A 13,492-nucleotide genomic window follows, 5' to 3' on the forward strand; every position below is an offset into this window, starting at 1 on the left:
GTTATAAAAGGTGGTTTGGAGGTTTGGATACCATGATGTTGAAATATCACAGCAGCCTCCACTCAAAGCCAAATACACTAAACTCTTTGCTTGTCTTGCAGAGGGATGGATAGATTGGGAATTGGATAAGTGTGCACAAGAGGCTATAGCGGTATACAAAGAAAGAAGGAGAAAATTCAAACAAGCGCTCCACGGGTTCGAGGTCCTAGGCTATTTATTTAGAGTAAATATTTAAATAGAGGATAACAAATTCGTTTTTGCAGTAATTCCCTCGTCGATTTTTGTCGATGGTGTATAAAGATTCACAAAAAAACAGCAATATTTTCACAGATCTAACACTATATTTAGCAGTCTGCATTTGTGTAACGTTCCATTCCAGTCATTCTCTTCATCTTATTTCCTGTGCAAGTGACTAGGATCGCAACAGTTAGCCTAAAGGGATTTGAAAGGCTAGACAATAATATCCCATGATTGTCAAGAACAAGACAACGCAGTTTTCCGACCCCCTTGTCGACGACTTCAACAAAAACCTTCAGAGTAAGTTGCAAATGTCTTGACCAATTAGCGTAACTCCTTATAGGTGCCTTCTGCTTGGTTCGGGTCGGCTACTTCATCTTTCACAATCACGATTTTTGGGAGACGACTCCAGGTGAGAGTCAAATCAAAACCTCGCTCGTTGGCGCTTGTCCAGGATCGCCGTGGGGGGCATTTTAGTAGCAATTAGAATCCTGGAATCGATATCACCTAAGGACGATGCAGAGGCGAGGCGTAGTCTGCCCATAGGTCCGTGTCCAAAGACCCACAGTAACTGTCCCCGTGGCTGGAATAACGGCGTGGAACCTGTGGTGGCGATTGCTTTGCGCTTATTGGGTACCGGAGGATGCGGCAGCTTCAGCACCATGATTCCTGGGACAGCTCCCAAGCACGTCATACCACATGGAGGGAAGCTGCTGCGGGAAGGGGGGCGAGCAAGGCATCGCTCTCTTCGATTTAGCAGATTTCAGCGATTAGCCTTCTTTTTGATAATCATCGTCAATGCACTCATTCGGTCATCTTATCTAACCACTGTTCAAACTGAAGGGGACCCTGCAATCTAGGCTCTAGGGAACGATCTATGCCTATGCACATAAATTGTCCATTGTCCTGAAGATGAACGAGACTCGTGAATGCATGCTTACATTTTGCTCACTTTACTTTGAGGTCATTTATTATTTATGATTCGACATGTCACTTGTGACCGGACAGGTAAAGCAGGCTGTCGTCCCATAATCTCAAATCACAACAACATTGCCACTGACGCAATGTCATGAGAATTTCAAGTAGGCCTAGGTTTAAAAAAAGGTAGTGAAGCTTTAGTGTTCACTTTTAACTAACTTTTCAAAGAAGACTGTAACATTGGAAACGTTTAACATAAAGAGAAAATATGTTGCCATTCTAGTTCAAAACTCTCGAACCCTGAAATCGCTCTGCACTTGCATTGGAAGACTCACATGTCCCTCCTTTTCTGTGGTTTGTTGTGGTTTGGCGTCATATCCGCCCAGCGGAACCCGCGATAGTTCAACTGAAAGTTAGCTCGAGTTGAGTGTTTGTTTGGGGTTGTTCTACTGGAGAATTGAATATAGTTGAATATTGAAAAGTTTCTGGTCGAAACGGGTTCAGTTTAGTTTCAGCAAATATGTAAGACAACGTGTCTGTAACCAACGTGAAGTTTTTTAAATTGTAGATTGTCATGTGCTGGTTGACCAAACTAGCTTGCATAGCTAATGTTAGTGCTAGTCAGCTTAAACAAACAGGTAACGTTAATGCTACAGAACGTTGCAGAAACTATTCTTACTCATTGAACTTCAGTAAGTAAACGAATCAAGATTACATTCATTGCAAACTTTCTATCCGTCCGTTTTTGTTGCCTTGAACCACAGTAAAGTTTGCAAACATTAGCGTTAATGCTTATACTGTATGCCAGTTGATGGACACACCATCGCTACGTGATACACCTGTCAAAACGATAGTTTTTCAACTAACTATAGTTCCACTAGTTCCACGACTATCTAGGAAACTTGGAGGCATATGGTTATCTTGTAACTATGTCTACGTTAACGGCTGAGCAACAGCGAAAAATAGAAGAAAACAGACAGCGAGCACTGGCAAGGAGAGCAGAGAGACTAGCTCAGGGTACTCGTCAGCAGGATACTGGACCAAGCAACGTGAACGCTTGCAGTAGACCACACGCCCCTCGTCCTCCCTCAGGCAACAGTGTATCATTATCCACAGCAGGGTCGTCAGCCACAGTGTATAGCAGGCCAGTAGAGAAATGTCAACCCAGTGCGACTACTGCGAGCAAACAGGTAAGGAATGGACCAATGTCATTCACTGTCGCGAACTACAGAAACTGCTATTACAAACATACTTAAATATATGTTGGCAGTTTGTTTAGATTCTTATTGTTACCAGTGTAAATATCTGAATGATTTGTTTTTATTATCAGTACTTTTTTTAATTCTCAGTGCTATAAATAACAATGATCTTCAAAATCTGTGAAATCTTTGAAATGCAGTGCTCTGCAAAATACCTCTACTTGAATAGGCCACTTCTCTTATATTTGTCAAATTGTTTTTTTTCCCTCAGACTAAATTGATAGACCCCCTTCCCCTTCATAAAGGACCAGAAACTCACCACAGGACAGAGTCTCATCCCACAAACACTGTCTTTAAATCTCCACAGTCAAACAGTGCTTCCATTTTTACACCCCCACAATCAACAAACAATTTGGGCTTTAAACCGCCTCAGTCTACAAACACTTCAAATTTCAAACCACCACCACAGAATACGAACACTTCAAACTTCAAACCACCAACACAGTCTACAAACTCTTCCAGCTTCAGACCTCCACAGCCTGCCAAGTTGGGTGACGGCTCATCAGGAGTGTCTGGAGCAGGCTCGAAGGCCGCAAACTTCTACAGTTCTGGGCCTCGCCAGGTGCCGCAAGCCCCTACTGCTGCTGCTGCTGCTGCAGCCTCTGTGTCTCATGTATCTGTAGAGAAACAGCCACCCAGACTCCCAGAGCCTGCTGGAGGACCAGCTGTGAAGAAGCCAGCTATTTCAGTGAGAGGGAGATGTGTGTCTCACGGTGCAGAGCGCTTCAGAGTGGAGGTCGGCTACCATGCAGAGCTTATTGCTGCATTCAAGAACATCCCCTCTAGAAACTACGGTTAGTACAGCACAGTACAGCACAGTATGTGGCCATACCCTTGTGGTCATCCATCTGGTCTGATTACCCTGTTAGCTGTTTTTTTGTCTTGGCTGCACAGCAGTCACAATGGGGATTCCATGGAAACCCTAACGTCACAGTAATCAGATGGATTTTTTCCCCTCATAGTGATGAATTGTATAATTATTGTATAGACAATGCCACTAAAACAGTGTATGCGTTTTCAGGTAATACATTGACAAATATCATCACAATTTCTATTCACAATCACAATACAAGTGTCAATCATTTGCAGCATTTTCCCTGGACCATATAGGAACTTCAAAAGCAAAGAAATGTATTAAATTATCCTTGTACCAACCAACCAATCAAATTGAAAAAGCACATTTATCACATTCATATTTAGATGTTTAGAAAAAATCAGTGCACTTGATATGATGCTGTATCATTTATGGCAAACCAATGCATTGCTAATCTGCTTCAAATTTCCTTCTTTAGATCCCGCAACAAAGATGTGGAACTTTGGTCTGGAGGACTACGGCCAACTGAGTAAGGCCATGTGTTCACTGTTTGTTCAGTATCTTCTAGTTCACCCAGATTAACCTCCATGACGGATCAATGCTTTGGACCTGGACAGATAATGGTCTGCCCAGGTATCAGTGCAGATGGTCAGTCATGGGCTCTTATATAAAATACGTATATAAAATAGGGCTGCATGATATGGGGAAAATATCTAATAGTGATTTTTCTGACAGATATTGCGATTGGGATATGCAATATGATTTAGGAATTTCAATGAATTGATTCAGTTTAATATTCCAAATGTCTGTTTAAGTTGTGCCACCCCTGCGTGGGAGGCACAGCACTCCTGATTGGCGGTGAAGCTCACCGGTTTTTATGCTTCTTGCATACTCTGCACACCCACCAATCAAAAGTGGCACAGTTAAGGAGGATGACATGAATAAAAAAGTGTAAATGTATAAATGATAAGATTAACTGTGTACAATTATTTGTAGCTTTTGCGATTACATAATTGCATTGGTACATATTGTGATTAACAATTGTGATTAATATTGTGCAGCCCTAATATTAAACCTATGGCACATAAAAGAAAAAAAGGTCATTTGCAGCAGAGAAAGGTTTTTCATATCAAAATATAGAAATATCTTCTTTGGTGACTGTTGGTCAACAGAATTCCTCCAGATGTGATATTTTTTTTCTAAGGTTGTAGGCCAACAGCTGTTGTGCTAAATGTGTATGTAATATTTATCAGATCAGATCAGTGCAGTAAGCGAAGATACAACCCTTTCATGTGAACTACAAAGAGCTACAAAAACTCCCCAAGTTAAAGAGTTGGAATCTCTGTTGAAATGAGTAACCATGTCCAGCAGTCCCAGAGGCTCTAACAACAGTCCTCTCCCTCCTCCTGCCACAGTGGCGGAAGCTGCCGGCATCCCCGCGGTGGCCCTGAAACCGCTGGAGGGGATGGAGGGGCTGGACGTTGCCGTGGCGAGCAGCCGGGCGCAGGACGGGGCGGCGCTCTCGGCGCTGATGAAGCTCTGTCAGGGCTGGCAGAAGCCTGGCGCCGGCGTCCGCGGGCTGTGCGTACTCACAAGCCGCTCCCGCTTCGAGGTGGACATGCCCTACCATGCCGACGTCATCGGGGCCTTCAAACAGATGCCCTCCAGAAACTACGGTGAGAATGGTCAAGGGGAAGGCATGGGGCAGTTAAAACTGGGGCGTAGGGTGGTAAGGAAACAAAGTGGGATGAATGAAAGCACCGTTATGTAAGGGATAATGGCTACCCAGGTGTCCTGTTAGGCCTATACGGAAACAATGGATGAGGGGAGAGGCAAAGAACTCCCTGATGCGCAGTTTCCTCCGTCCGAGTCCATTAATTCTGTATAACAGGACACCTCGAAGGCCGTTATCCCACTTATCACCCGGGTTGTCATGTCATGCCTTTATAGCACGCAAAGGAAACAAGCGGTTCTGTTTAAAAAGAACCCCACTTGTTCAGTTTGTTGTAGATCTTTCTTTGGCCCTAACAGCGATAGCATGGACAGTTAACTTGTTTACAGTTGATTCCATTGTTGCAAAGCCTGCTTCCAAGCTCAACCGTCGCCCTATTATGGTTGTTATAGTTACCATTAATAATTAATAATGGAACGGTGATTAAACTTTTTTTTTACCAGATCTACTTCATAGGTGTCTCATTATTCAGAATTAATAGCTTCCCCACCAGCCAATTCTCTCCGGATGATAACATAATAATAATAATACATTTTATTTATAGCATTAATGACTGTCTGACCAGTAGTATATAAGCATACTATAAATATTAAAGTATGTTATTTTATATAAAATATTACATTAAGAAATGTTATTGGTGTGGAAGTGCAATGGTTTTTGAACTGGTGTTATAAGTGATCTACCTATTGTAATGATAAAACTATGATAATGGCATTATCGTTTGAACATTTAAAATTCTGTCTATTTGCAGAGTATATTTCTTCTCAGCCTTACAGTATTGGATAATTAAAAACTTTCATATTCACTTCAATCTATGTGTCCATTTGTATCCAAGTCCACGAAATGCTTGTTTTGTCTGTATGATCAGTGCTCCTACTGATATCTAATGCATTGTTTCAGACATGAAGACCAGGAAATGGAGTTTCCTGCTGGAGGATTATGGGAAACTGAGTGAGTATGTGCTTATGAGTGCTGGGAAGGCACATGCTTATCTGAGCCTCACATCGGAGTCGGTCTCATGAACACGATGCCTCTCTCGTCTGGCATCCTTTTCCCTTTCAAGAGCGTAATCCTCTTCCATATGTCTCCCGCACCGCTGCCTGTGGCCTGCGGCGTCTCGTTTAGCAGACTCTATTCCCCACCGCCCGCCTGCCACACTCACTTAGAGTAGAGTGGAGGGAAGAGAGCGTGCTTGCTTCATCGGGACAGTAAACAGCATGGGCAAAACGGAGGCGTCCTAACCACACGCTCTCTTCTGGAGACTTTGAAGTGGCTCCAGATAGAAGGCAAATGATGGAGCCAATATGGAGGCCTTCTTTTCTGCCAGGAATGCACCTCTTATACTCACTCTTGACTGTAATTAGCGTTTTTCATTTATTAACAGTCAGTCAGTCAGACGATGTTTAAATCTGTGAGGCAAATAATGATCTCAGCATGGAGCTGATTGCTGTTAGAAGTGTACGTAATCATTCCACTTCAGTAATATTCATCATTATTTGTTTACTTATTTACCCTCTGTGCTTTATTTACCCCCTATTGTTTGTTCATTCATCAATTCACTCACTCACTCACTCACTCACTCACTCACTCACCTACCCACCCTATTTACCCAATTATTTACCTATTTGTTTATTTCTATGATTATCCTCACTCTATCGTGTATTTGCACTATGTTATTTGTTTGTTTGTTTGTGTTCTTTCCAGTGGAGGTGCTGAATGGCATCTCGTCAGTGGAGGTGGAGCCCTTGCCCAGGGCGGTGGTGCAGATCCTCTCCTCCCAGTTTGAGAAGAGCGCGTCCCGGGGACCAGGGGCCAGAGAGGCCGCGGAGGCCGACCTGTCAGAGGTGGACGCCACCATCACCAAGAACCTCATGCCCTTCCAGAGAGTGGGCGTCAAGTAGGTTCTTCTAACCTGCGCTTTGATTTGATCTAGCCTAGATGTCAGTAGGTTCTGATTGGAGTTTTGATTGGATGGCAAAGGTGTCAGATGCCTAATGGGTGTTAAGTGGGTTCTGTTGTCTGTTTTTCACTGTCTGGTGGCAACGACATGACTCTGTGTAGAGTTGGAGAGAGTTGGACCCACCTGAGGAAGTCAGATTTGCTTAATTTGCTGAATGGTTCATGGGCTGCTAAATAGTTCCTGTGAAAGCAGTTTCCCTGCAGCTTTGTACACATAAGGGGACTGGTGCAAAGCCAGTGAGGTTGCAGCCCAGTGAACTGCTAGTGATGGGACTAGTGGGCTACATAGTTGCACAATGGCTGGGTAATGACATCTGATTGAATTACATTAATAATGGATGTAGTTGTTTTGCTGTGGTGGCAAGATGGTTCATTAGCCTACTGCTGGCCCTGCAACATCATTCTCTATGTAGGAAAGGCTTCAAATTAGTTTCTTTTTTGGGCATATTAATTTATTTTCCAAAACAGATATCTCTATCATATTGCCTTCACCCAGTTGTATATGAAAGACATATCCAGAAGTCATGCCATATTTTTTAAGATTAGCTAATTGATATTTTATAGACATTGACACTTGGTCAACTGAGAGTGAGCAAGGTCCAAGAACCCTTATGAGAAACACACAATTGAAAATCCAGAATCAAATAAGAACCCATGAAAAACTTTTTTTTAATAAACAAGTAATATTTGACAACAAACTGTATTATTATAATTTGGAGCAAAAAAATCAAATTTATGGGCATGTCAGATAGACCTTGTAAATTCTCGATCGATGACTTGTAAGAGACACAGACCGACTCTGAAACTAAGTGTCCTGCTCTCTCTCTCTCTCTCTCTCTCTCTCCCTCTGTCTCTCTCTATCTATCTCTCCCCCTCTATCTATCTCCTTCTCTATCTCTCCCTCTCTCTTTTCCTCCCCCCCCCCTCTATCTCTGTGTCCCCATGTATCCGTGTGACGGTGCGGTGGCATATGGCATGGCGCTGCAGCTATGCGGTGTCCAGGGAGGGCCGGCTGCTGCTGGCGGATGACATGGGCCTGGGGAAGACGGTGCAGGCCATCTGCATCGCCGCCTACTACAGGAGCGAGTGGCCACTGCTGGTCGTGTCGCCGTCCTCTGTGCGCTTCACCTGGGCCGAGGTAATAATGATAATCATCATCATCATCATCATCACCATAAAATATGGGGGGCTGTTGTTACCCCTGCCAATAATCAGAACTGGCCAATGCAACCCCCACTTCCATAATCATCATCATCATCATCATCATTAATGAAACTGTTATAGATTATTATAAAGTGGGGGACTCAACATCCCAATGTTCATCTCAAAGTTTTGCCAACAACAATTATAATGTCATAACATCTTAGACTATATACCCAAGGTAGCATAGCACATGTATACAACAGTTAAAGACCCTAGGCCTTGGAGAAAAGGTTTGAAGAGGTTCTTAACGATGCCCTTGGTGTTAACCTCTCCAGCAACATCGTTTGTCACATGGTGCAGCTCTTAACCATTCGCGCACAACCAGGAAATCAGTCATTTGCAGTGCACAACATTCACTCTGTTTAACTTTGGTCATTAACTCTAGCACTGTCATCAACACTCTAGTTGAGCCATTGCTGAATGGAAATAGATGTACAGCCGCCGTGCCAACCTCAGAGACAGACACTCTTTAAAAATGTTAAGCCCCTACAAACACTGAGTCCTATTTCCCAGCCCCCCAGCCCCTACAAACACTAAGTCCTATTTCCCAGACCCCCAGCCCCTACAAACACTGAGTCCCATTTCCCAGAGCCCCAGCCCCTACAAACACTGAGTCCCATTTCCCAGAGCCCCAGCCCCTACAAACACTGAGTCCCATTTCCCAGACCCCCAGCCCCTACAAACACTGAGTCCTATTTCCCAGACCCCCAGCCCCTACAAACACTGAGTCCCATTTCCCAGAGCCCCAGCCCCTACAAACACTGAGTCCCATTTCCCAGAGCCCCAGCCCCTACAAACACTGAGTCCTATTTCCCAGACCCCCAGCCCCTACAAACACTGAGTCCTATTTCCCAGACCCCCAGCCCCTACAAACACTGAGTCCCATTTCCCAGAGCCCCAGCCCCTCTCCGTTTAACTCCCCTCTCTGCTGTCTAGCGCCGCTCATTGTAATGACATGGGAGCCGATTGGCTGCACTGGATTGGCTCTCAGGAGACCCCAGTGAATCATTATGTCTGTGAGGAACGCTGCGTGCTTTCTCTATTTCTTTTGGTAAATAAAAGGCTCCACTGCCGTGCCGAGTGTACCCCCAGTCTGTGTGCAGCCGTGTAATGGCTAGTGATGAAAAGGCTTTGTTTGACATGCGCTTGATGTTTCCAGTGTTAGTCTGCGTCTCTCGCATGGGCTCTGTGGCCCAGTTTGGCCTCTCTGGGATCAGTGTCTTCTTCTTCTTCTGTATCTAGTGTTATTATTCTGTGGTTTGTATTCTGGCTGGGTCTAACGAGCTCCCTCTGCCAAGCCCCTACGGTCACACATACTGTACACACACACACACACACACACACACACACACACACACACACACACACACACACACACACACTCTCACTCAGAGGTACATGCACACAGTATACATGTGTTCAGACACACACACACACACTCAGGTCCTTGCTGACAGGGCTATGCACATAAAGGGGTCAGTGATATGGGTGAGCTGTCAGAGTGGGGCAAACAGCAGAAGTTTGAGCAGATAAGTTAGTGAGGCTTTCTGTCCCAGAAAGGCATGACACATATACACACACACAAACACACACACACTCATATTTACACACACACACACACACACACACATACACACTCATATTTACACACACACACACACCTACTCACAAACATTTGGAGAAACACACACACACACACACATACACTCATATTTACACACACACACACACACACACACACACACCTACTCACATACATTTGGAGAAACACACACACACACACATACACATACACTCATATTTACACACACACACACACACACACACACACACCTACTCACATACATTTGAAGAAACACACAGACACAGATCTATGGCCTTGTTACTCAGAACATTGCCCTCCTTCTCTGTGGGTTCTGTCAGTTTTACTGTGAAGGCGTGCGGACATCACAGTGACCTGAGCCCTGGCCCCTGCTCTGCTTCTTAGTGTGGTGCTCTGCTCTGGGTGACCTGAGCCCTGGCCCCTGCTCTGCTTCTTAGTGTGGTGCTCTGCTCTGGGTGACCTGAGCCCTGGCCCCTGCTCTGCTTCTTAGTGTGGTGCTCTGTTCTGGGTGACCTGAGCCCTGGCCCCTGCTCTGCTTCTTAGTGTGGTGCTCTGCTCTGGGTGACCTGAGCCCTGGTCCCTGCTCTGCTGCTTAGTGTGGTGCTCTGCTCTGCTCTGGGAGGCCACAGCATCCAACGTGTGACTGTGCGCCCAGCTCCCTGCTGAGTTCCCCCCGTAAAGCAGCAGTATGCTGCAAGCAGCTCTCCATTTGAGGACGCTTTTTAGGGACTAAAAAGAGGCTTTTTAAGGGATTTTGAATTCAATCCATTGATGGTGTATGATCATAGTCAACTAGTTTGTTAAGGGACTTTGAATTCTTTTTGATGGTGTATTATCATATGAAGGTCACATCTGTCATTCCCACTGAACGTCCAGGCAATTCTTCCATTTAGAGGTCTGTGTTCCTCACCCTGTTAAAATGGAAGAAAGGCTTTCGTAAAATGACATGGCCAACTGTATTGTCTTATTGTCATTGTCTGTTTTTTTCATGCCTCTTAAGTAGCTACCCTGCTCGCTCTAGAACAAAACTCCTGCTGTTTTAAAGTTCTGTGCTCTAAATCAGTAATCAGTGTTTCTCAAACCTTTTCAGACCAAGGACCACTTTACCAATAAGAAAAAATCACGGACCACCTTAAAAAAAAAAAAAAACAGTAGACTTACTAGTAGACAGTATATGCACAATAGGCCTACTCACTGAGCCACCTTGCTTATTGTCTTTGCACCTTGCTTATTGTGTCAGAGGATTCATATGATTTTTGGCATAGCTTACGTAGGCAGTGTTGCAGAACTCTTTGGATTTACATTCAAGTTGGTTCAATATTGCAAACATCTATATTATTATAAATATATTTTACCCTGTCTGCTCGCGTATCACTTGGGATAGCTTGCGGACCACCAGTGGTCACCTGGACCACAATTTGAGAAACACTGCCCCCCAACCCCCCCCCCCCCCTTTCTGACTCACGCTCTGGAGTTATTTACGGTCACTGTTTGCTGTGGATACTGAGTCTTTTAGCTAGTGTTGTTTTCACTGCCTAGATAAGATCTCGAGGGTTTAGTTCAGCTGTTCAGGCTGTTAATTCAAACTATTTATCCGTGGAGTCTAAACACACTCAGGTTGATTGTTTCAGGCGTGATGCTCTTGAGTAAAGCTGCCAGGCAGGAGTGTCTGTGTGCTTGAAGCTGCCGCAGTGTTTAGGAGACAGTATTACGCCCATATGTGAGCTCTGTCACGTACACTCTGATGTTAAACACCTCTGTCTCTCTGTCTCTCTCTCTGTCTGTCTGTCTCTATGTCTGTCTGTCTGTCTGTCTCTCTGTCTCTCTGTCTGTCTGTCTGTCTGTCTGTCTGTCTGTCTGCTTGTCTGTCTGTATGCTTGTCTGTCTGTTTGTCTGTTTTTATACCCATTCTCCTGATACCTTTTACCCATAATTCTCTCTGGGTCCTCTATCACTTTCCCTTTCTCTCTCCTTATCTCTGTCCATCTACCCTTTCTTTCTTTTGCTTTATCTTTCTTTTTTTTCTCTCTCTCTCTCTCCCCCACCTGTCTGCATTGCTCTCTACAATTCTATCCTTTCTGCACTCTTCCCCTTTGATTCCTCTCTATCTATCTCTCCTATTACCTTTTTGTCATTCTCCCTCGCTCCCAATCATTTTTCTTTATCTGCCTTTTCTTTTTTATTCTCATCCCTCTCTCCCTCTATCTATCTCTTCCTCTCTGTCCCTTCCCATCTCCCTCTCTCTCCTTCATTCTCTCTCCCTCCAACTCTCGTCCCACCCTCTCCGTCTCCTTCACTCTCACTTTCTCTTCTTCCCTCTCTCTTCCTCTCCCTTCCTCCATCCCTCTCTCTTCCTCTCCCTTCTTCTCTATCCCTCCCTCCCTCCCTCTCTCCCTCCACCTCTCTCTCCCTTTCTCCTTCCCTGCAGGCCTTTCGGCGCTGGCTGCCGTCGGTGGGGGCTGACCGTGTGAACGTGTGTGTGACGGGGAGGGACAGCCTGCGCGGGGGCCTGGTCAACATCGTCAGCTACGACCTCCTGAGCAAAGTGGACAAGCAGAAGCCCGCAGAGCCCTTCAACGTGCTCATCATGGTCAGAGGCAGGGCACCGAAAACACACGCACACGCACACACACATGTACACACACACACACACACACACACACATACTGTTTTTAGACATGTCTTCCATACTATATGCAGATCTTTGTCAAACGGATGTCCGACCCTTCGGGTGATTCAAATATGATGCTTACATGCGGACATTATGTGTAAACGACACCGACGCACATGAACAGAATCTCCGCGTGGTTGAACACACACACATGAACAGAATCTCTGCATGTTCTTCGCTTCTTTCAGACATGAGCTCATTTAAATAATGTCCGTCCGAAATATTAGGAGGGAGCCGCTTATGTTCGGAGTTCCAAATGTCTGGGTATCTTGTTCAGATATATGGCCCAACTGCTTGATATCCGCAGAACATGCAGATTCTATGTCTGAAAGCAGCTACACGCATGCTTACTCGCCTACACAAATACACACAGAGACTCTTCCTGCATACAGTACACACACACACACACACACACACACACACACCACACACACACATGTACACACACACACACTCTGCATACTCGGTCACATACTCACTGGCCTGCAGGCTAACACACATATAGACCTACGCACGCACCTGAACACACACACACACACACACACACACACACACACACACACACACACACACTGGTCACTGACCCAACCTGTCATCAGTGTGTGATGTGTGTGTTAATGTGTGTGTGTGTGTGTATGTGTGTGAGGGTGTGTGCATGTGTGTTTGTGTCTTCTGCATGGTGAGTCACACCACAACCTGTCATCTGTCTCTCTGTGTGTGTGTGTGTGTGTGTGAGTGAGCGAGAGGGTGTGATAGCGAGTGTGTTTCCTCTACTTGGTGACTAGCCTGTCAGCACAGAGCCTCACTCTGCTGGCTGATAGCAAACACACCCAACGTCAGCTCCTCTGCTCCTCCCAACACTGCCCTGCTCTGGTGTGTGGTTACAGGGCGCTCTCTGCCTTTAAAAAGAGTTCCGTGTTCTAAGCTCTGCTTCTAGAACTGCTCAATCAGGAGAATGGAACTAGGATGTAGAACAGAGCTCAAGTCACCTCTATTCCTTAACCTCACAGAGAGGGAACATTGTGCCATTTAATGGGTGTTACAATATGGCATGTAGTTGCGAGTGACCAATATTTCCATACAGTTATTGGGGGAC

General features: G+C 45.1%; 1 protein-coding gene across 1 annotated transcript in view; it reads left to right on the forward strand.

Annotated features, from left to right (window-relative positions):
* Positions 1-1,551: 1,551 nt before the first annotated feature.
* Positions 1,552-13,492, forward strand: part of smarcal1 (SWI/SNF related, matrix associated, actin dependent regulator of chromatin, subfamily a-like 1) — a 28,151-nt gene continuing 16,210 nt past the window's right edge. The window contains exons 1-8 of the mRNA XM_076264162.1: positions 1,552-2,345; positions 2,626-3,208; positions 3,707-3,757; positions 4,644-4,904; positions 5,861-5,911; positions 6,665-6,857; positions 7,907-8,057; positions 12,154-12,315. Coding sequence (XP_076120277.1) covers positions 2,085-2,345; positions 2,626-3,208; positions 3,707-3,757; positions 4,644-4,904; positions 5,861-5,911; positions 6,665-6,857; positions 7,907-8,057; positions 12,154-12,315 — 1,713 coding nt within the window. The 5' untranslated portion in view covers positions 1,552-2,084. The remainder of the gene's footprint in view (positions 2,346-2,625; positions 3,209-3,706; positions 3,758-4,643; positions 4,905-5,860; positions 5,912-6,664; positions 6,858-7,906; positions 8,058-12,153; positions 12,316-13,492) is intronic.

Source organism: Alosa pseudoharengus, unplaced genomic scaffold, assembly GCF_046254945.1.
Source record: "Alosa pseudoharengus isolate Yale_2024_CS ecotype anadromous, Long Island Sound unplaced genomic scaffold, YU_APseudo_1.1 YU_APseudo_1.1_scf_3, whole genome shotgun sequence".
Classification (NCBI taxonomy): domain Eukaryota; kingdom Metazoa; phylum Chordata; class Actinopteri; order Clupeiformes; family Clupeidae; genus Alosa; species Alosa pseudoharengus.